This window comes from Canis lupus, chromosome 7, assembly GCF_003254725.2.
Source record: "Canis lupus dingo isolate Sandy chromosome 7, ASM325472v2, whole genome shotgun sequence".
Classification (NCBI taxonomy): Eukaryota; Metazoa; Chordata; class Mammalia; order Carnivora; family Canidae; genus Canis; species Canis lupus.
The window spans coordinates 23,093,465-23,117,453 of record NC_064249.1 but is presented as its reverse complement, the minus strand read 5'-3'; the positions used below and the strand labels follow the sequence as shown (position 1 = coordinate 23,117,453).

Genomic DNA, 23,989 nt, shown 5'->3' with positions numbered 1-23,989 from the left:
TAGTCTACTACTACCTTCCAGTGAGGGCAAATAGTTTCCAATTTACTTATAATTCACAGGAGAAAGCAGAATTTTTAATTGTAAGATGATACAGGTTCCACAAATCTTAGTATTCCAAAAACTCAGTTATCTGAAATAATCTTAGAAAAGACTTTAAAATTAAGTAAAGAAAGCAGAAAAAGCGTTCCAAAAACAGTAACAGAAGATTCAAAGGTAGAGGATCTGGAGAATGAGCAAAGTATGCTAGGACTTGGGTAGGGGAGACACAATAAATAGCAGAAATGAAAAATGGTTAACAGCACATTTAAGTTTATGTTTGTATTTAATTATCCTATATCTAAAACAAGATTACCATGTATTCCTTCAATCCCAGCCTCCCCCATCCCAGACTTCTCACAATCAAGATATAACCAGAATAATCAAAGAGGTAAAAAGTTCCCTCTATGACTAACCCAAAAAGACAAAAACCAAGAGGATATAATCACAGTATATGAATGGAATCAACAAGGAATGATAGGTATATATCAACAATTTGCTTCCCACCCAAAGACTAATTTTTAACTTTCCTGGCTCTCCCAAGTCCAGAAACTTGATTTCAGGTGTTTCTAAGATACTATAGAAGGATATGTAACTTTACAAAGTTGTGAGTAAAATAGAAGTCTTTATAAAAGACAAAATAAGCTAAAGATATAAAACTTTAGCAATGACTATTTGAGCTTTCTTTTATGAAAAAATCATACCGGATTTAAAGATTTACCTAGACGCATCTCAACAATACAGACATATTCACTACCTGCTAAACCAATGTTTACATATTTTTTTCAAAGATTTTATTTATTTATTCATGAGCGACACAGAGAGAGAGGCAGAGACAAAGGCAGAGGGAGAAGCAGGCTCCCTGTGGGGCAGCTCAAAGCAGGACTCAATCCCAGGATCCCCGGGATCACACCCTGAACCAAAGGCAGCCTCTCAACCCCTGAGCAAACCCAGGTGTCCCCAATGTTTAGATATTTTTCAAGTATGATCCCCCAAACTTGCCTTTAGGGCAGCCCGGGGGGTGGAGGGGGCTAAGCGGTTTAGCGCCACCTTTGGCCCAGGGTGTGTTCCTGGAGACCCAGCAACCTGCATGGGGCCTGCTTCTCCCTCTGCCTGTGTCTCTGCCTCTTTCCCTCTGTGTGTCTCTCATGAATAAATAAATAGAATCTTTAAAAAAAAAAAAAAGTGCATTTAAATCTGGGCTCCAGGGCAGCCCGGATGGCTCAGCGGTTTAGCGCCGCCTTCAACCAGGGCCTGATCCTGGAGACACAGGATCAAGTCCCATGTCAGGCTCCCTTCATGGAGCCTGCTTCTCTGTGTGTGTGTCTCTCATGAATAAATCAATAAAATATTTTAATTAATTAATCAATTAATTAATCTGGGCTCCACCTCAGACCTAATGATGAGATTTGGGGGAGGGTTCAAAAATTAAAATCAAGAGTCTTGGTTAATACTTATACACATCGGAATTTGGCATATTCGCACCTTAGATTTGAAAACTGGAATGGACTGCAATATCAAGCGGTGACAAATTATACTTTATGATAAGAACCCAAAAGGGTTTTTTAAAAATCCTGAAATGCCTATAAATCAAATGCAAATAACAAAGTTTCAGAGTTAAAAGCATTTTGATTATTTTATGTTTTTGGAACCAAGTCTTCTTTACATATTTTAAGCAGAATAATTATTTTGTCAGCAAACTTATTTTTCATCCTGAAGTGATATAACCATGAGAGCAGGGTTATAGGGTCTGTCATACTCACAACTGTATGCCCAGTGCCTATAACAGGGTTTCATACATGTCTTATACGCTCTCCAAAACTGGCTAATTTTCAAAATAGGTTTTCATAACTTGCTATTTCTCTACTACCTACAAATTTAATGAGAAACTGCAGATATATGAAGACTACCCACTACATTACTGCCAAGGAAGTTTTTCGGTGTTTTGTGTTTTTGTTTTAGTTCATGTTGAAAATTCTGTAATATTCTTCATTGTCCTCCATCTCCTATGACTTTAATTGCAACTCCTTTGCATAGTATAGTGTCAGGATAAGGCAAGTAACTCCCTAGTACTTTGAACAATAAAACAATCAACTGGTTTTACTACTTCTCCCACATCATAGATAAACCATTAAAAAATGACAACACATCATTTATATTCAAAAGCCCTCGACGCAGGTATAGTAGAGATTTCTTAAAATCTAACCTTGGAGATATGAAAAAAAGTGTCAGCCTAAGTGTGGAGAATTTCATGTATTGTTACAATTCCATTCTTGAATAAAGAAATTAAAGGCTAAATAAAAACTCGTTAGGTTAATGTAGGAAGATTTGTTTAAAATATATAATAAATTAGAGACATATTTGTAAGGATTAGAGTTAGATTTGACCATAAAAATATTTTCATTCCTGGGGCGCCTGGGTGGCTCAACTGGTTAAGCGACAGGCTCCTGATTTAGGCTCAAGTCATCGTTTCAGGGTCATGGGATTAAACCTTGTGTCAGGCTCTGTGCTCAGCACCTAGTCTGCTTGAGATTCTCTCCCTCTACCCCTCGCCACACTCATGAGCTCTCTAATAATAAATAGACAAACATAAATAAAATCTTGTTAAAAAAACACACTTAGATTCCTATATTTTAAAAAAGTTATCAGGACACCTGGGGGGCTCAGTGGTTGAGTATCTGCCTTCAGCTCAGGGCATGATCCTGGGGTCCTGGGATTGAGTCCCACATTGGGCTCCCTCACAGGGAGCCTGCTTCTCCCTCTGCCTATGTCTCTACCTCTCTCTCTACGTCTCTCATGAATAAATAAATAAAATCTTAAAAAAAAAAGTTATCTCCCCAAATAAAATAAAGCAATTGAACTAAATAATAAATACCAAAAAGTACTAAGAACTTAAGCTTAATAGTAAGCTTTCCTTACTTTCCTAGGAAATTACCTTTCCTTAATAGGTAAGGAAAGATCCATTAACACTGGATCATAAGCCAGTCAAAGACCAAATATGAAAAATAAGAAATGTGGGGGACGGGGGTGCCTGGGTGGCAAAGTCAGTTAGGCATCTGACCTGTGGTTTGGGCTTTCATTTCATTGGGCTTTTCATTTCAGGGTCATGAGATCTAGCCCCATGTGGGGCTCTACACTCAAGAGTGGAGTCTGCCTTGGATTCTCTCTCCCTCTGCCCCTCCTCTCCACCTCAAATAAATAAATAAATTTTAAAATTAAAAAAAAAAAGAATAAGGAATATGGGTCCAAATTCATCTACTATACCAAAGAGCCATCCAAAATTACCACCCACTACCACACACATTTTTTATGACTGAAGGTAAATATAACTGCATAGATAAATATAATTGCTCACTGATGCAGGTAAACCAAAGAAGAATTTCATAATCTAGTTCAGAGCCATTATGAAATATCAAATTCTTTTAATTTCATTAATTTACTCAAATTATAAAATATATAAATTCACAAGGTATTAACTCACTACTCTATGTATATATTCTTAACAATAAATAATTCTAGCATTGATAAAGTAACCCTTTGCTTTTCCTACCTATTATATCTACCTATCGGTTCAACTGGACTTTGTCAACAGAAGCACAAATGAAAGGGAAGACTCAAAAATATCTGATAAAAGTAATTGAATAAAGATAAAAGTGTCTTCCATAAAAGTCTTTTCTATTCACATTTATCTTTCATACCACAGAAAACCTTAATAAACAATTCAAATTTTAAAAGGGATCCCTGGGTGGCGCAGCGGTTTGGCGCCTGCCTTTGGCCCAGGGCGCGATCCTGGGATCGAATCCCACATCAGGCTCCCGGTGCATGGAGCCTGCTTCTCCCTCTGCCTGTGTCTCTGCCTCTCTCTCTCTCTCTCTCTCTGTGACTATCATAAATAAATTTTAAAAAAAATTAAAAAAAAAAATATATATACATGTGACTTAAAAATTAATTAAATTGGCAGCCCTGGTGGCGCAGGGGTTTAGCGCCGCCTGCAGTCCAGGTGTGATCCTGGAGACCCGGGATCGAGTCCCGCGTCGGGCTCCCTGCATGGAGCCTGCTTCTCCTTCTGCCTGTGTATCTGCCTCTCTCTCTGTGTGTCTCTCATGAATAAATAAATAAAAATATTTAAAAACAAACAAACAAATAAATAAAATAAAATAAAATAAAATAAAATAAAAATTAAAAAAAAGACCATCGCTGGACTCCATTTGATATCGAGGGTCTAAATAAGGCAGCAGAAAGAAAACACAGGATATGAAAATTATGGCTAATCACAGTATATAGAAGATAAAATCCTGGGGGAAGTGGGGTTGGAGAAAACAGTTATATGTCTTTTGTTTTGCTTCTCGTGTAATACATAATCTAATCATTAACTTAGAATCTACTTAAGAGATTCAATGACCAACATTAAGGAGGTCCTCATTACAGAAGAAAATAAATGCAATCAACAAAAAGGCTTTTTAAGGTAAACCTGTTATAGAAGAGACCAAAATTATTACAGTGAGGAATAAAACAAAACTGTCTTGCATTTAAATAATAAAGCTAATAATTATGGCGGAAGAAAGTTACTGTAATTGGAACTGCATGTTATTTCTTAAAAATAAAATATTTGTAGAATAGCATAACATTCTTTCCAGTACGTTTAATTTCACATCTTAATCTTAAGGGTCATTTCCTAAGAGTACTTTAGGGATACATCATTTTTCCCAAGTGTTTCTCTCAAACTTTTTTTTTCTCTCAAACTTTAATATTCAAATTATTTGTTCCAAGAAAATATCAAAATACTCTTTTAAAGAAAGTTCTATGTTTGCCTGTTTTACCTTCAATTGTTAACTAAGTTAACTCTGCCAGAACCTCATTTTTGATGATAGCTTTGCATAGGGTTTTAGTAGATCTCCAACAAAGATTTCATAGACTTCATGAAATCCGAAATCTTTCGAAAGATCTGCTTCTTTATCTTATAACACAACCACTTCTCATCTCTTCCTCCAATAACATCCTAATCCAAGGCACTACCTCCTCTCTTCTAGATTGTTACGTGCTTCTTTAACTTTTACCACACTTGCAATGGCACACAGTTGGGACACAGACTCTTCTCTATCCTCCACATAATTGCCCTAGTTAACATTTTAAAATCTCTATTAGATCCTGTTCAAAACTCTCCCATGACTTTTTTTAAAGATTTATTTATTTTAGGGGGAAGGGGCAAAAGGAGAGGGAGAGCGAGTCTTAAACAGACTCCGTCCTCTGCACAGAGCCTGACTCAGGCTCAATCTAACAACCCTAATAACATAACCTGAGCTGAAACCAAGAGTGGGGCACACAACTGACTGTAACACCCAGGGGCCCCAACACTCTAACATATTTATACTTCACATGAATGAAGTATAAAAATATTAATATTTTTAATATTAAACTTAATGTCACATCCCCAGAGAAGTCTGACTACAAACTGACTGGAACTACATGCTATTTGCAATCCTAATATGCCCTAATTTTTTTTGCAAACCCATAATATGCCTAATTTTTCTTCCTAAGGTACTACTTACATGCTTTGTACTACTACTACTATATCATATATTTCCTTGCTTACTATCTCCCCAAAGCTTACACAGACACCTCCCAAAAGGTAAAGTCCATTAAGGGCAGGAACTTTGCCAACTAAGTCCAACAAATAGAACAGTGCCTAGTGCATATCAGAGGCATTCAATAAATAGTTAAATTAACATGTGACTATATTGTCACATGTTAATAAAACCCATCAGTGAGAGACTGAACCATAAAAACCTGGACACAAAAGAAAGAAATGCCACCATTAAACAAGAGAGAGAGCACAGTGGGAATTGTCATTGAATATTTTGAGAGATGACATTTTTGTTTACCTGCATATACTAACATAATATTCCATTGACAAAGATCCCATGTATTTCACAAAGTAAGCATTAAACTTAAAGGTAACAACAACCCATAGACTAAGTCATTCCCAAGTGTTTTAAATAAAATAAAAGGAATAAAGTTGAATTATACAGCTATTATGACTCCAAAATCAACAAGAACTCACAAGGATTCTCCATAAATAGTTAATGAAGAAAATACCAAACAGCACAGAAACCTTTTTTTTTTTTTTTTAAAGAAATCTTTTTTAACTAGAACCTCCCCGTGCTCCTTCCTCACATATCATTTCAAACTAGATCCACCATAGCTTTCCTTAACTGACACAGGTTTTGAAGGCTGGTGTAATCTGGCACTGAATTGTAATACTGGCACTGAATTGCCTGATAATCCACATGTTATCCTGAAATTGTTTGTTTGAAAAGCTTCCACTGGGCCATTAATCTAGATGGATTAGCAAGTTAAAAGCACATAAAATTGCCCTTACTTTGAACATATCAAGCAAAAAAAATTCAAATTCAAATTTTAGGTAGTACATATTTCATCAACTGGAACTTCAGAGCTAGAAAGAACCAGAGACATTTACTGTACATCACAAATACATACTGAATGAGGCCAATCACTATTGCTACTCTAAAACCTAGGGAAACAATCACGAGCAAGAGAATTCCTGTCCTAATAAAGCATATAAAAAAGAAGACAAATTAACAACACAGAGTAATGAATAAAATAGTAGGGAAATCTAAACTGACAGATTTAATGCCTTTATTTTAAATCTGGGCAAAGTAATGTACCCAAGCAAATTCAACAAGTTAAGGGACATGCCCAAGGTTCTACTTTAATCAAATTTTTCCCAAAATTACTTACCATTTCATGTTCTTAAATTATAGATTTTTGAGGTCATTTGATTTTAACTCACAAGATATTTAAAGCAACTATTATTTCAGGAAATTCACCAAAATTTTAATCCAACAGTGAATTCATAATATTATAATACTCTGCTGTTCGTGGCATGAAAATTCAAAGCATTAAGGAAACAGATGGGCCATCTGAATCTTATTTCTAGATCATGACCAAAAGCAATTTCTCAGGGGTTTTGTACATTACATGGAAAAGGCTCCCAAGGACTAGTACCATATGTGCATTCTGCAACATAAATCCTAAGTAATTACAAGTTTGAAGCTTTGTACCTGTGTGATGGAGAAGGAGCTTCAAATTGAGGCACCGTGCTATCCTCACTGACAGGAGAATACAAGCCACTCATTTCCTGAAAACACAATTATCTGAGTTATAGTAGACAACTCCAAACAGAAGATGTAGAAATCAAAATGAGATACATTACAATCCCTTCCAATCCTAGATTTTTATCAGTCCCGTCTGTCTCAACATCCAAATTTCTCAAGGTGGCTTCTCTGCAGAGTACAAAAGCAAGAATATCTAAAAAGTTCAGAAACAGCCTTTTCTATGGTACACATTCTTAAAGAACTAGAAACTCTTTAAAAATATTGTTCATCGGGCAGCCCGGGTGGCTCAGCAGTTTAGCACCACCTTCAGCCCAGGGCCTTATCCTGGAGATCCGGATTGTGTCCCACCCACGTCGGGCTCCCTGCATGGAGCCTGCTTCTCCCTCTGCCTCTCTCTCTGTCTCTCTGTCGCTCGTGAATAAATGAATAAAATCTTTAAAAACATATATATTGTTCATCACTAATGAGGCCATCAAATACAGAAAAAGACAAATGTATTTCAAATGGGATGCACTATATTATAAGCTAATCATTAATCCAAGTAAGAACCTATTGACAAATAGTAAGATGACAGTACAGTATGTGAATCATTAGGTTCAGCTCTCTAAAGTACAGAAAAACAAAATACGTGTTTACTTTAAAAATATCCTCTGCAAGCATTAACAGTCCTCTTGATTCAAATATTAGCATTTTAAAATAATCCCTGAAAGTCTAACTAATTAACTTCGAGGAAGAAGCCTATTCAATTATTACTGCATAAATTATACACCTCTGAATCATACCAACAACCTCACCGTTTTTATGTGGTATTCTGATTAATGGGAAAGCAGTAAATGTTAAAATGCCACTAAAGATACAAATAAATAAATAAATAAATAAATAAACAAACAAACAAACATAGTGAAGTAGAATTACTTCTAAGCCACGCTCAGCTCAATCATGCACCCAACAAGGGACATAAGCATAGCAGTAACAAGTTAGCAATGTCACATGGGATAATGAGTTTCCACAAAATATTAAACTTAAGACCATTTAACATCTTCTACATATCAGCAAAAGAAAATTATAACACACGTGAACAAATTTAAAACACACACTAAATTTAAATGTAGCTGCAGAAAATAATCTCATGTCATAATAGCTTATGAGCCTCCAAAAGAGCATCCCATGGATTTCATAAGTAAACTATATTATAAATGCCTAGATTATTGTTCACATTCTCATACCTCTTTGTAAATTAACCTTAGCATAGTAGATATGTAAAAAATTATTTACTTAATAAAAGAAGAGAATTGTGACATTACCACTTTAATGATAATGTAGGGTTTCACAGGATTTAATTTTAAGTCACTATGTTGGTGTACCAAGAAAATTAAATGATTTTTTTCAATCTAACCAAGAATAATTATGGCAACAAAACAGTGAAAACAAATTTAAAATACATTTTATCATAAAGTGTTCAGAACATTTTTTCGATAAAGATGTACTCTGAATTAAAATTTAAGTAACATCTGTTACTTTCTATATAGTGGAAACAAATCCCACAAATTTGATGCAGTAATTTAAAGTAAAAGTGACAATTTCATGAAACTCAAAATTGCTAGAAATGTGAGAAATTCTTGATTTCTTACTTCCACTCTTTTAATATCCTCTTCCAAAACACTCAGCTCCTTCTGGATCTGTTCCAGTTGCTGCAGACAAAATAGAGAAGGGGAAAAAAGCCTAAACGAAACCACACTGGCAATCATCACAATCATAAAATAACTTTACATTTCGAAAATAATTACTAGAAAATCAGGCAATAATAATAAATTGCAGGGATGAAAAACTGCAGACCAAAAGAGCTGAAATATCTATGGTAAAAAGTAAATGTAGAGACTTATTTAACATTTAAGAAAACACGACACTGGGGACACCTAGATGGCTTAGCAGTTTAGCACCTGCCTCTGGCACAGGGTGTGATCCTGTACTCCCGGGATCAGTCCTACATTGGGCTCCCTGCATGGAGCCTGCTTCTCCCTCTGCCTGTGTCTCTGCCTCTCTCTCTCTCTCTGTGTCTCTCATAAATAAACAAAATCTTATAAAAAAAAAAAAACTGTACCTCCTTAATGCAACAAGGGTTGACTCTATATAGACTTTATTCAGTTATGAATGATCAACAAAAATGACGATGTGACTTAATAAAAACAGGAGAAAAAAGAGAAATAAAAAATAAAAATAAAAACGGAGATATCAAGACTTTCCAATTATCTCACTTGGTAGCAAATTTCTATCATCAGTATCTCTAGGTGGCTATCTTACTCTAAACCAAATACATTAACCAATTTTTAAAATGTAAAATAATAATGAATACTTGTGTAATACTTATCATATGTGAAATAGGTACTATTACACATATGGAAAATGAAAAGCATTAAAAGGTCAAATGACTTGCCCAAGATCATTGGGCACTAAATAGCAGAACTGGTATTCAAATCATGGCAGTCCTCTTACTCCAGAATTCCTACTGTTAACCATTACACTATACTACTTCTTGAGAACAGTAACTCATTATTTAACTTTTCATTCCTTTAATGACTAGTAAGGGTAAACAAACTTGTAAGGTTAATTACCATTAGCACATTTCGTCCTGCGGCAATCCATACACAGTTGGTAATACAACTGATAACTTATTAATTCAAATATTTACCAGTTCTAAGCATTTTACTAAGCACTGGGAAGAATAGGATTTAGAACACCATAGCCCTTGCCCTTATGGAATTCAGTCCACGGAAGAAAGCAAACAAGCAAGCCAACAGTTGAAATATCGTAATAAACATTATGATGATAGTATGCACACAATTAAAGGTAAGGATGCTTGCTCATAACGAACCTAGCAGAAAACTGGGGAAGAAAGGAGAGGCTACTGAATAAATAAAATTACATTTGAAAGTAAATGAAAGGCAGAGTCTTGAAGAACTAAATAGAATTTTGCTAAGGAAAACAGTGAGGAAAGAGAATAAACAGGGTAAAAAATAATACATAGACGTAAAAGCTGTGAGAAAGAAAAATAATAAATATGAAGCTATGATAATGAAATCACCCAATGGCAACTGGTATAGTCAGCAGAGATGAGGAAAAAAAACAGATGAAAGGGAGAACACCAATATTTAAGAGATAGGTAAAGAAAGAAGGAACAGTTCCACATAAACTATTGAGAAGTGAAAGTGGTAGCCACAAAACCAGAATACAAGACTACATACTACTACAGAAGCCATGGAGGAGTGGAGGGAAAAGTGTAAAAAAAAAAAAAAAAAGGTAATTAGCATTGTTAAATGTTTTCAACATTTCTATCCAGTTTAATAAATTTTTCTCTACCCTAAAATTTTTCACACCATACTCTCACCTTAACCAAAACCGTGCTCTTCCTCAAAGAAACAGTATTGGATATCTTTCAAATAAAAGCTGATCAACTGATAAACACTCACATCGGTTCATTTCTAAAATTAGTCTTCCACTCCAAACCACTCTGGTCTTGTTCAATCCAAGCAGCCAAATCACTGTTGATCTTAGCCATCTACAAAACATCTCAGTCATTTCCTACCATCACTGACATCTCTTGTCTTTTGCCTTTTGGTTCATCCACATTTCCAACTCCAGCGATCTGAAGCTCTAATTCAGTGAAGCATCCCATGGTCAACAATTAACCTTTTTAATTAATAACCCTGAAATGCCCACTCTTCAAATCCTTAAATGTTGAGGATCTTTAGTAGGATTGCTTTAAAAAATACATTTCAAAGAAAGATGAAAGTAAACATCTACAGTATCAACATCCAGAGACAGCCAGTATCATTGGTGTGATACGTAATACATAATTAAAACCAGATCAATAATTTTCATTCCAGGGACGCCTGGGTGGCTCAGAGGTTGAGCATCTACCTTTGGCTCACGGGTCCGGGGATCAAGTCCCGCATCAGATTCCCTGCGAGGAGCCTGCTTCTTCCTCTGTCTATGTCTCTGCCTCTCTCTCTGTCTCTCGTGAATAAATAAATAAAATCTTTAAAATAATAATTATTATTATATTATTATTTTTCATTCCACTTTTGAACTTGAAACACCAGAAAAAAATTCCAGTATGACCTGAAATCCTAACATATTAAATTCTAATGCCCTATTCTCTGAAAATAATGCTCCCTCTTTTTAGTACCCCAAAGCTTATGCTGGAAAATGTATCTATTACTATATACGGATGCTGCTTTACATGAGGTGAACTACATTAAACTGCCAATGTTCAACAATAATATCAATAATTACTGGTCCAAAACCAGTAATCTCATATGGTGCAATTTAAAACAAAACAGGGCCTCTGGGTGGCTCAGTGGTTGAGTGTCTGACTTTGGCTCAGTTCAAGATCCCAGGCCTCCACACAGGGAGCTTGCTTCTTCCTCTGCCTATTGTCTCTGCCTCTCTCTCTCATGAATAAATATATACAATCTTAAAAAAAAAAAAAGACAATAATGTTATCAACAATCAAAACCAGGAATATAAAAATAAAAATACTATAAAGTCTAGAAATTAAACAACGAAGGGACAAATGCTGCTCTAATAATAGAAAGACACATAGATACAGAACATAAAACAATGCAACCAACTTATGTGAAAAAGTCTGAAAAGTGTCAAGACAAAAAAAATGTTTCCAGTTTTGAGAAATGGAAATCACTTAACACATACTCAATTTGAGGTATTTACATTTAATGAGATTCTGAAGGGGTCTGGTTAAATATCAGGGCACTGTGATACTGTGATTTATATTAAGAAATACATAATAATTGGTCTTCATTCAGTTCCTGGCCACAGCTCCTAAAATCCTTGATGCGAAGTTTCCATATGTTTAATGAGAAAACTGGTGGCTAAGAGCTCCTGCAGAGCATCCAGATGAGGGCTGGTTGCCAAGGGACCAATCATATAATTAGGTAAAACTTTCAGCTTACTACACAATGTCCAGGTAAGTAAGAAGGACTGGTGATTGAGTTCAATCACTGGTGGACAATCAATCATGCCTATGTAATAAGCCTCCAGAAAAACCCGTAACTTAAAGGGTTCAAAGAACTTCTGGGTTGGTGAACATGTGGAGATACTGAAAGCATGGCACACATGGAGAATGTATGGAAGTTCTGTGTCCTTTCACATATACCCTGCCCTGTGCATCTCTGCCATTTAGCTGTTCCTGAGTTCTATATCCTTTTATAATGAATTGGTAACCTATCAAGTAACTATTCTCCTGAGTTTGGTGAACCATTTTAGCAAATTATCAAACCCCATGAGGAGATCACAGGAACCTTTGACTGACTGATAGATTGATTGATTGATTTCCTCTGATTTATAGTCAGTCAGAAGAAGAGGTGACAAGGTGGACTTGCAATTAGCATCCAGAGAGTCATCTCAGTCTTATAAGACTGAGCCACTGACCTGTGGAATCTGGGGCTAACATCTGGTAGATAGTGTCAGAACTGAACTGAAATGGGGGACACTCTGTTGTCTCCAGAGAATTAAAGAATTGCTTAGTGGGAAAATCACTCACACATTTGGTGGCCAGAAATATAAGACAGAGTGATGAATACGGGATGCAAATGTTTCCCTATCAGGCTTCAACGCAAGACAGACACTACAGTACTAAAATAAAATTAAAAAAAAAAAAAGGACAAGAATTTAAAAGCAGAAAGAAGAATTAATCTAAAGTCACTCTTCGGGATCCCTGGGTGGCACAGCAGTTTGGCGCCTGCCTTTGGCCCAGGGCGCGATCCTGGAGACCCAGGATCGAATCCCACGTCAGGCTCCCGGTGCATGGAGCCTGCTTCTCCCTCTGCCTGTGTCTCTGCCTCTCTCTCTCTCTCTCTCTCTGACTATCATAAATAAATAAAAATTAAAAAAAAAAAAAAAACTTTAAAAAAAATAAAAAAAATAAAGTCACTCTTCAAATGTGTTTCATAACTGGGAACAGCACGATCTAGAGTAAAAGCATGAATCAGAGTCCAATAATGTTTTAGAAATATTAAGAAAGCTCACAAAGATGAACTACCATTATCTGACTGAAAATTGGTCACTAATTGAGAATGATATCAAAACCACCCCTGTACCATATCCTCATGAGTTTGAAGGTTGCTAAAACTGATAATAAATACAATTGATGGAGAAATGCTTGACATTCAACCCTAAGCCTGTATTAATAACAAGGAAACTTTCAACACAGCATGATGTCCCAAAACCCAAAGAAAGCTTAAAAAACATATAGATTTAAAAAGTAAAATGGGACACCTTGGTGGCTCAGCGGTTGAGCGTCTGCCTTTGGCTCAGGGCATGATCCTAGAGTCCTAGGATTGAGTCCCGCATCAGGCTCCCTGCATGGGGCCTGCTTCTCTCTATGCCTGTGTCTCTGCCTCTCTCTCGGTGTCTCTTATGAATAAATAAATAAAATCTTAAAAAAAAAAAAAAAGTAAAGTTTGAGAGGCGCCTGGGTGGCTCAGCCAGTGGAGCATCCAACTGGCTGAGTTCAGGTCATGATCACAAGGTTCAAAGATGGGCCCTGGGTTAGGCTGTACACTCAGCACAGGGTCTGCTTGAGATTCTCTCTCACCCTCTCCCTTAAAAAAAGAATTTAAGGGCAATGAGAACACTCTGTATGATACCAGGATGACGGATACATGTCATTACACATTTCCCCAAACCCTCTTGTATAAAACCAAGAGGGAACCCCTAAGTAATCCCTCTCCCTGCTTGCACTCAATCTCCCTCTAAATTGAGGAGGCAAGTGAAGTTTCAGAATCCCAGAAGACTAAAATGTAAAAGAATTCAAAAATAAAGAGCCCCCTTTTACTGACATTTAGTTTGATGCACTTAGGTATCATACTTATTTAACTGACTTGCACTCATGATTTGATAAAATATGCTAAAGTATTTAGTGTTTGAACTTTGTTTTTTAAAAGCTAATATAATTAGAATAAACTGTAGCTCCCAAGACTATTTCAATCATCTGAATAATTAAATCTGAACAAGAGTATTGGCATACTTTCAGAAAAAATTGGGTTAAAAAATGAGTAGCAACATTTTATGTGTATCCGTATATATACACACACACTCGCACAGCACACACAGACACACAATAATGAGCTGCCACTGTATACCTACTACAGAATCCATAATCCAGAACAATGACAATACCCAATGCTGACAAGAAGGTGCAGCAATAGGAACTGTCACTTACTCTGGGCAGGAAAGAAAAACAGTACAACCACTTTGGAAGACAGTTCAGCTTTTTTTTTTTTTTTTTTTTTTAATTCATGAGAAACACAGAGAGAGAGAGAGGTAGAGACACAGGCAGAGGAAGAAGCAGGCTCCATGCAGGAAGCCTGATGTGGGACTCGATCTGGGAACTCTAGGATCACACACTGAGCCGAAGACAGATGCTTAACCACAAGCCACCCAGGCGTCCCAGCAATTTCTTTAAAAAGTAAACATAATGTCAGCATACAACTCAGGAGGCATATTCCTTGGAATTTACTCAAAGGAGCTGTAAACTTCTATGTCTACAGAAAACTGTATTTATAGCAGGTTTATTCCTAATTGCTAACACTTAGAAGCAACCAAGATGTCCTTTAGTAGGTAAAGGATAAAGAGAACCACATCCATATAATGGAATACGATTCAGCGCTAAGAAGAAATGGGCTCTAAAACCATAAAAAGACATGGAGGAAACTTAAATGCATATTACTAAGTGAAAAAAACCAATGTGAAAGGCTATATAATATATAATTCCAAGTCTATGATATTCTATGAAAAGGCAAAACCAAAGAAAAAGTAAAGAGTGATTGCTAGGGGCTGTAGGTAGGGAATGGAATGAATAGGTGGAGCACAGAAGAATTCAAGGACAGGACACCTGGGTGGCTCAGTCTGTTAAGTGTCTGCTTTCAGCTCAGATCATGATCCCAGGGTCCTAGGATTGAGCCACTGCATCAGGGCTCCCTGCTCAGAAGGGAGTCTGCTTCTCCTTATGTCCCTCCCCTCCGCTCACCTTCTTCAAGCTTGCATGCTCTTTCTGTGAAATAAATAAAATTAAAAAAAAAAAAAGAAAAAGAATTCAAGGGCAATGAGAACACTATACTAGAATGATGGATACATGTCATTACATATTTCTCCAAACCCACAGAATATACACAACCAACAGTGAACCCCAAAATAAACTAAGGACTTTTGGTGGCTATAATGTGTAGGGTTCATGAATTATAACAAATGTACCCTCTAGTGAGGAATGTTGATAATGGCGGAGGCTCTGATATGTGAGGGCAGGGAAATCTCTGTAACTCCTCTCACTTTTGCTACGAAACTAAAACTTCTGTTAAAAAAAAAAGTCTTTAATTATATATATATACATACACAGACATATACAATTATACTTATTCTAAGTTACTACCAAAAGCAAAGCACATTTAGCCATATGAAGTACAAACTAAAGTCTTACCATACAACCATACCACTACCCCATAAACATATACATAATATCTAAATTCTGTATCAGCAGACAGGCTTAATTATAGGCTTCATTGAATCCTCTGATTGTAACTTTTTTTAAGTTGAGAAGAAAGCATAAAACAAGCAAGACGAAGGAAGGTGGGAGGGAGGGGCACTATAGGTGACATATTGAGATGGTTTATGTATAAAAGCAGATGTGGGGGTACCTGGGTGGCTCAGGCAGTTAAGTGTCTTCCTTCTGCTAAGGTCCCAATCCTACTGGGATAGAGCCCCACCTGGGGCTCCCTGCTCAGCAGGGAACTTGCTTCTCTTTCTCCCCCTCCCCACTGCTTGTGCTCACTCACTCGCTCTCAAATAAATGAATAAAATATTTTTTAAAATAAATAAAAGCAAATGTAAATAGATGTCAACATCAGCACTGTGATATTTAAATATAATGTAATACCTATGGCAACCCCAAAAAATCTATATACAGAAATCTACTTAAAATCATTACAAATAAATAAAAATGGGGGCACCTGGTTGCTCAGTCAGTTAACCATCTGCCTTCGGCTCAGATCATGATCCCAGCATCCTGTCCTGGGATCAAGCCCTGCATCAGGCGTCCTACTCAGCAGGTGTCTGCTTCTCCCTCTTCCCTCTGCCCCTCTCCCTGCTTGTTCTCTCTCTCTCAAATAAATAAAATCTTTAATTAATTTTTAAAAATGGAATTCTAAAAAACATTCAAGCAACCCCTAAGAAGAAAACATAAACATAACAAAAACCAAAAGAGAAAAGAAACATGAAACAAATAATAAAATGGTAGGCTCACGTCATAAAATTTACATTAAATGTAAATGGTCTAAATATACTAAGACTATATTTGGCAGAGTTGATAAAAAGTCTCTGCTGTCTATAAGAAACTCAACTCAAATATAATTATTCAGTAATTCATATAACAAGGAAACAAAGCTCAGTAAAAATGCAGAAAATTCTCATGATACATTTAACAAACTTTACATGGCAGCATACAATTGCAGAAAACAAATTCTTTTTCAAACACAAATATTTCAAAATTTAACTAACCACCAGGAACAGTGCAAGTATCATATTCAAAGGAATAAACACAAAGTATTTTCTGACAATATAATTAAAACAAATCAACAACAGAAAGACAACAAGAGGGCAGCTTGGGTGGCTCAGTGGTTTAGTGCTGCCTTCGGTCCAGGGCATGATTGTTGGGACCTGGGATCGAGTCCCGCATCGGGCTCCCTGCATGGAGCCCGCTTTTCCCTCTGCCTGTGTCTCTGCCTCTCTCTCTCTCATGAGTAAATAAATAAAATCTTAAAAAAAAAAAAAAAAAAAAAAGACAACAAGAAAATCCTAGCATCCAAGTATTAAATTTACTTCTATATAACCCACAGGCCTAAAAAAAAAAAAAACTATAATGAAAATTAGAAATTCTTTTGAACTAAGAAATAACAAATAAAATACCATACTAAAATCATTAGATGCAACTAAAAGAAAAATTATGGTCTTAAATCCCTATAGTGGGGGAAAAACTGGAATATAATAGTATGTACATACAAGTTAACAAATTAGAAAAGGAACAATAAAATAAAACCGAAGAAAGTGGAACAGTGAAAACTGTAAAGAGCATAAATTAGTAGAGTGGAAAGCAAAAACAAAATAGAGAATATAAGCAATGACAATAGTTGGTTCTTTTAGATAGACTCAAAATTGACACATCCCTGGCAAGAACTGATCAAGAAAAAAAGAAGAAAAGACAAAGCAGCATTAAGCAGAGTCAGAAATGAAAGATATCACTAAAAACTCTGGGGTGGGGTGCCTGGGTGGCTCAGTGGTTGAGTATCTGCCCTTGGCTCAGGTTGTGATCCCAAGATCTTAGGATCGAGTCCCACATCAGGCTCCCAACAGGGAGCCTGCTTCTCCCTCTGCCTATGTCTCTGCCTCTCTGTGTATGTGTGTCTCTCATGAATAAATAAAGAAAATCTTAAAAAAAAAATTCTGGGGGCATTCAAAACTTAATGTTAAAACCAATATACCAATAAATTTGAAAATTTAGATGAAACTGACAACTAGGGATCCCTGGGTGGCGCAGGGATTTAGCGCCTGCCTTTGGCCCAGGACGTGATCCTGGAGACCTGGGATCGAATCCCACGTCGGGCTCCCGGTGCATGGAGCCTGCTTCTCCTTCTGCCTGTGTCTCTGCCTCTCTCTCTCTCTCTCTCTCTCTCTCTCTGTGACTATCATAAATAAATAAAAATTAAAAAAAAAAAGAAAAAAAAGAAACGGACAACTAGAAAAAGAATAACATGTCACAGGTGATATTTTAAACAAAAACTGAGTAAGTAAAACTGCTGTATAACATTTATCCTGTTATTCTAGAACAGAATAAATGATTAAGCACATAAGTGTTGTAGTAACTGAATAGTTAAAAACTTTCTGCAAACAAATAAAAAACAAACAAACAAATCCAGAGACATTCTTCAGTAAAATCTTTCAACGTTCAGCAAAGATATCTCTCCTAGACTATACAAATTCTTCCAGAAAATAGAGAGCACATTCCCAAACTCATTTGATAAAAATAACAATTTTTATAATAAAGGCAAAGCTGGACACGATCAGTGTAAGAAAAAACTTACAGGACGTCACTAATGAAAATAGATGCAAAAATGCAAAATCCTAAACAAAGTATCAGCAAACCAAACAATATAGGAGAGGATATATCAATGCCAAGTTTGGTTTACTCAAGGAATATAAGTAGGGCAAACCACCATCCTGGTGGAGTTTCCTAGCATGCAGAATGTTCAGTCATAAAAATGGAAATATGGCTGGGATGGTTGATCACTCTAGGTGCAAAGTTGATTAATCCTTTAATGTTAAACCAATGTAATTATTTAATTATTCACATTAACAGAATGAAAATAAGTAATTATCATCTCAGATGCACAAAAATTTTGGAGAATACTCAATCCCCACTCACAATTAAAAGGAAAAAAAAGTCCTTTTACTTCCTTGAAAGATAAAAAGTACCTACAAAAAAACCTCCAGAAAACATCATACCTAATGGTGACACGTCGAAAGCTTTCACTTTGAGATCAGCACCAAGACTAGGATGCCCCGCTATCACCACTTCTATTCATCATTGTACCGGACGTCCTAGCCAGCAGAGTAAGACAAGAAAAATAAATAAAAGATATAAGGATCATAAAGAAAGAAACTAAACTGTTATTATTTGCAGGTGACGATGTGTATACAGAAGACATAAAAGAATCTACAAATAAATTATTAGAGTGAGAATTTAACAGGGTTGCTGGATACAAAAAAAACTATCTATAAAAATCAACTGTATTTCTATCTACCAGCAACAAACAGTAAGAAACTGAAATTGAAGACATAGACATTGTTTATAATAGTATAAAAAAATGAAGACCTAAGAACAAATCTAAAACCAAGGTGTGTAAGAATAATATCCTGAAAAATATCAAAATTTTGAAAGACAACCTTAAGGACCTAGTTATAAACAGAGAAATACTACATTCATGGGTCAGAAGACCCAATATTGAATACAAATATACTCTCCCAAATTGATCTATGGAGTCAAAGTAGTCTCAATAAAAAGTCACAGCAGGTTTACCATGGAAAAACCAGGGTGGTTCTAAAATTTACATAGAAATAACAAGTGCCATAAATAGCTGAGAACAGTAACTTAAAGTTCTAGTATTTAATACAATGTATTTCTGCTGAAAAAGATAGACAAATAGACCAGTGAAGCAGAAAAGGTAGCCTAGAAATGGACCTTCACGTATATCGACATATTATACATGACAAAGGTGGTGCTTGAGAGCAATAGGAAAAGGATGGACTTTTTAATGAAGGATGCTTGGACAACTGGATATCCATAGGAAAAACTGCCTATCCCTCACAATATACACAATAGTAAATTCCCAAGCAGATTATAATCTGAAAGTGAAAGATTAAAAAAAATAAAGCCTCAAGCATTTAATATGGCAACATGTCTTCATGATCTCAGGTGGGAAATTATTTACCTAACACAGAAGACACTAATTATAATGGAAAAGACCAATAAATTTAACTTTACTAAAAACAGAAACTTCTGTCAAGTGACATCATTAAGATAATGAAATAACCAGCCCAAGTAGATTAAGAAAATATTTGCTAAAGACAGACAGAAATAGATAAATAGATGGGACAAAGAATTTTTTATCTAGAATATATAAACAACAAACCATTAAGAAAATCAACTAAATAGAAAAGATGCAAAAAGCTTTTAAAAAGTACTTTACGCATACACAAATAACTAAAATGGCCAAAAAAAAACAGAGTATGCTCAACCTCATTAGGAATTAGGGAAATGCAAATTAAAACCACAAAGAACAGCAATACATACAAGATTAGCTAAACTGAAAAGATCTATTATGATACCAAGTATTACCAAGAATACAGTACAATAGAAACACACATACAAACCCTGTAGAAGAGTAACTAATAAAATTACTTAGGAAAAGTTTGTTATCTACTAAAGATGAAGAGATATATGTCCTATGACTCACCAATTCCACTCCTATATACATACAATAGAAATATATGCATACATACATACATACATACATAGGTACAAATACAAGATAGTAGCATTCTTTGTGAATAGACCAAAATGAACCCAAAAATCCATTAACCACAAAAATGGAGTACATTCAATTAATAAAATACTATACACAAAATTAATCAATGACAGCCATATACAACAATATGGATGAACCTTAACGAGTCAAAGAAAAACAACCAACATTACATGCTACAGAAATAAATCTACTGAAGTTTTAAAAAGTGGCTTATAAATACTTAGGCATTAAAAGAATAAAGAAACACAGGAAGGTGATAAATATCAGAATACTGACCACATAATACATAGGGAGAAAGCTGTAAGCTGGAAAAGTTATGCAGTAACTCAGAAGTCCCAGCAATTATCTTATCTGTTTAGTCAGGATAGTTGGTTACATGGATGGTCACTCTACCATAAAGTTTTTAACTATAAATTTGTCTTATGGGTTTTTCTGTGTTTATTTCACATAAAAACACTATAAAATTAGCTCATTGGAATTCCAAACAAAACCGAAAGGAAACCAAGACTTACCAAAACTATCCTATTACAGTACATTGCACAGGTACCAGAAATGTCCAGAAGTATATTTTAAAATTAAGTCAAATTAAATATAAGGCAATTGTATAAATCCGGATACACATTTGGCTTTTACAAGAAACTCAAAGCCCCTCTGTTCAGACTATGAAGAATAACACTTAAATACATATAACTTATTAAATGCTGTGGTAGGTAGAATTTACGATAGCCTCCAAGATCCCCACTTAGTATTCACACCCTCATGTAATTCCCCCTCTTGGTGTGGGCTGGATTTAATGATTTCCTTCTAATGACCAGAAAATAGCACATATGCTAGGATGTAACTTCCAAGGTTAAGTTACAAAAACTATACAACTGCTATCTTCAAAATGTTCTTGCTTGCTTGTTCCCTCTGAGAGAAGCCTACAATCATGGAGAAAGCTACCTGTGGAGAAGCCCTTACGGCAAGAAATAGGTATTCCTATCTAACAGCAAATGGGTGAGCTTGGAAGGGTTTCTACCCTGGTCAAACCTTTTTTCCTTTTTGTATATTTTTTAATTGGAGTTCAATTTGCCAACATATAGCATAACACCCAGTGCTCATCCCGTCAAGTGCTCCCCTCAGTGCCTGTCACCCAGTCACCCCAACCCCTCACCCACATCCCTATCCTGGTCAAACTCTGAGGTCACTGCTACTCTGGCCAACACCTTGATTCTACCAACAACTGGTAGAAATGCTGAGCCAAGGCACTCAGTTACACTGCACCGTAATTCCTGTTCCAAGATATTAACTGTTTAATGTTTTAAGTCATCAAATTTGAGCATAACTTGCTACACAGCAATCGATAACTAATGCAAATGCCTATTATGTGCCCTTCTCTTAATATCTGAAAAAGGGTCAGTAGGGGAAAACACAAAATAACACAAAATAAAAATTAAATGTAAAATTCTAATAGCCCTAAAGTACTAGCAAGATGGGATAGATATTGGAGTAAATATGTATCTTAAATTTATGCAGATTGAACTTCTTAGATTGGTATATATCAATATCTAAAAAAACACTTATCACCCCCCGCCCCCAAAAAATAAGTCTAAGATCACAAGTTAATTTCCAATGTCTGAATGTTAATCTTAGGAAAATACATTCAAAAGTTATCAGCCTGTATTTTGTTTGAATAAGTTCAAATATAAATTATACAACAGAAGACTTCTAACAACAATATTCATTTGGAGGATTAAGCATGCAAATACTTTGTAATATATCCAAGAAAATATAATTACTCACTGCGTTCTGTATTCACTAAATTATGAGATATTAATCAACTAATTCTCTAAAATTTGTGGGGGGGTTTTTTGCGAGAAGAAAAAAAATATATATGTGCCCAAGGGGGAGGGAGACAATGAGAAGAAGCAGAGGGAGAAAGAGAATCTCAAGCAGGATCCTCACTGGGCATGAAGCCTGACACAGGGCCTTGATCTCACAATCCAGATATCACAACCTGAGCCAAAATCCAGAGTCAAAGGTAACCGACTGAGCCACCAAGGCGCCCCTAGGCTAAAGTTTATTACAATTAGAAAGCACTACTGTACCTGACTCCAATTATGAAGAAATTTATGAAATTCAATCAAAGTAACTGTTACATTTTTAGTCTGTGAACCTAGTAATAAATTTTCAGATTTGTAAAACTTTGTTAACCTAGTTCCTCAGATTCTCTTGTATAATTAAACCTAAAATACTCAAAATCACTCAATCATGGGTACATTAAAAAAAAGAAAACCAAAATGTATTCATGACAATATAATCAGTGCACAAAAAAGGCACCAATATCCAGAAGTACTTAGAACTAGTGTACTTCTTGGTTAAACTGCCCACTATTAAAAAATATGGTTCAAGGGTGAAAGGAATCATTCAATCACAAGGATCAAATTAAAATCAAGCTGTAAAATTCTACAGCACAATTAACCCACACATTTAATGACAAAAATATAGAAACACTGATACTAAGAGGTCTATGATCAAAAGCAGTATCTTAGAAGGTATTATTCCAGGCCAACAGTCACCACATCAGAAAGAGAACAAATTAAACTCGTGAGGAAGAGTTATTTACTTGGAAACAACTTTCTGGGCAGCCCAGGTGGCTCAGCGGTTTAGCACCGCCTTCAGCCCAGATTGTGACTCTGGAGACCCGGGATTGAGTCCCCCGTCTGGCTCCCTGCATGGAGCCTGCTTCTCCCTTTGCCTATGTCTCTGCCTCTCTCTCTCTCTCTCTCTCTTTCTCTCTTTCTCTCTCGTGCTCTGTGTCTCTCACAAATAAATAAATAAAATCTAAAAAAAAAAAAAGTTTGGAAACAACTTTCTATCAATCTCTCCCATTTCTGAACATGCTGTCATAGCTTTTGTTCCAAATGATCTTTTCAAGGATGTTTCTATTGCAAATATTCTGGCAAGACAGAAATAGTTATTTTTTCCAGGACAGAGAGTAGATTTGTTTTCTGATCAATATGATAAAAATAGGATCTCCCTAAAAGGCAAAGACTAGACAGGTTTTCCAGCAAATCCCTTTAAAAGACTAGAATTTCCTAAGCTGAGAGTTCCTTAGTTGTTACATAAATCCACTGTTAGGTGCATGCAGCACTCACCTGAGCCCCTCTCTACATCGCCCCCGTGGGACTTGAGGGACAGAGATAAGATGCAAATATGCAGCGGGCATGCCAGATGTGCTGTAATAAAGTCCTCTATCTCCAGCCCAGAAGTCTCATGTAACCAACAGCACAAATAAAACTGTGACAGGCTTATTTGTCAGCTTGCTAACAGGGTATTAACCTCAGAATCTTCAGGGTTTTTTAGTTATATACTATATCCTTATTACCTGAGACATTTTCAAATCTTACAATTTTGTTGCATTTTTTAAAAGATTTTATTTATTTATTCATGAGACACAGAGAGAGAGAGAGAGAGAGAGAGAGAGAGAGAGAGAGAGAGAAAAGCAGAGACCTAGGCAGAGGGAGAAGCAGGTTCCCTAAGAGAGTCTGATGTGGGACTCGATCCCAGGATCACAACCTGAACCAAAGGCAGACACTCAACCACTGAGCCACCCAGGCACTCTTGTTGCAAGTATTAATAGATCTCCAGAAAAGCAGTGAAAAACCTTAGGGGCTAATAAAA

General features: G+C 36.0%; 1 protein-coding gene and 1 long non-coding RNA gene across 10 annotated transcripts in view; one reads left to right on the top strand and one right to left on the bottom strand.

Moving 5' to 3' along the window:
• COP1 (COP1 E3 ubiquitin ligase) overlaps positions 1-23,989 on the bottom strand; it is a 243,680-nt gene that overhangs the window by 160,312 nt on the left and 59,379 nt on the right. For 4 of the 9 annotated variants that reach the window (XM_025430221.3, XM_049112216.1, XM_025430219.3 and 1 more), the window contains 2 exons: positions 8,804-8,863; positions 7,119-7,195 (listed from right to left, as the gene is read on the bottom strand). In XM_025430221.3, the coding sequence (XP_025286006.3) occupies positions 7,119-7,195; positions 8,804-8,863 (137 nt within the window). Of the gene's footprint in view, positions 1-7,118; positions 7,196-8,803; positions 8,864-15,219; positions 15,244-23,989 lie in introns of all 9 variants that reach the window. The other 5 variants (XM_025430223.3, XM_025430218.3, XM_049112214.1 and 2 more) reach the window with 2 other exon arrangements.
• The window catches only part of LOC112648570 (uncharacterized), a 41,071-nt gene that overhangs the window by 11,955 nt on the left and 5,127 nt on the right, over positions 1-23,989 (top strand). The window lies entirely within an intron of this gene.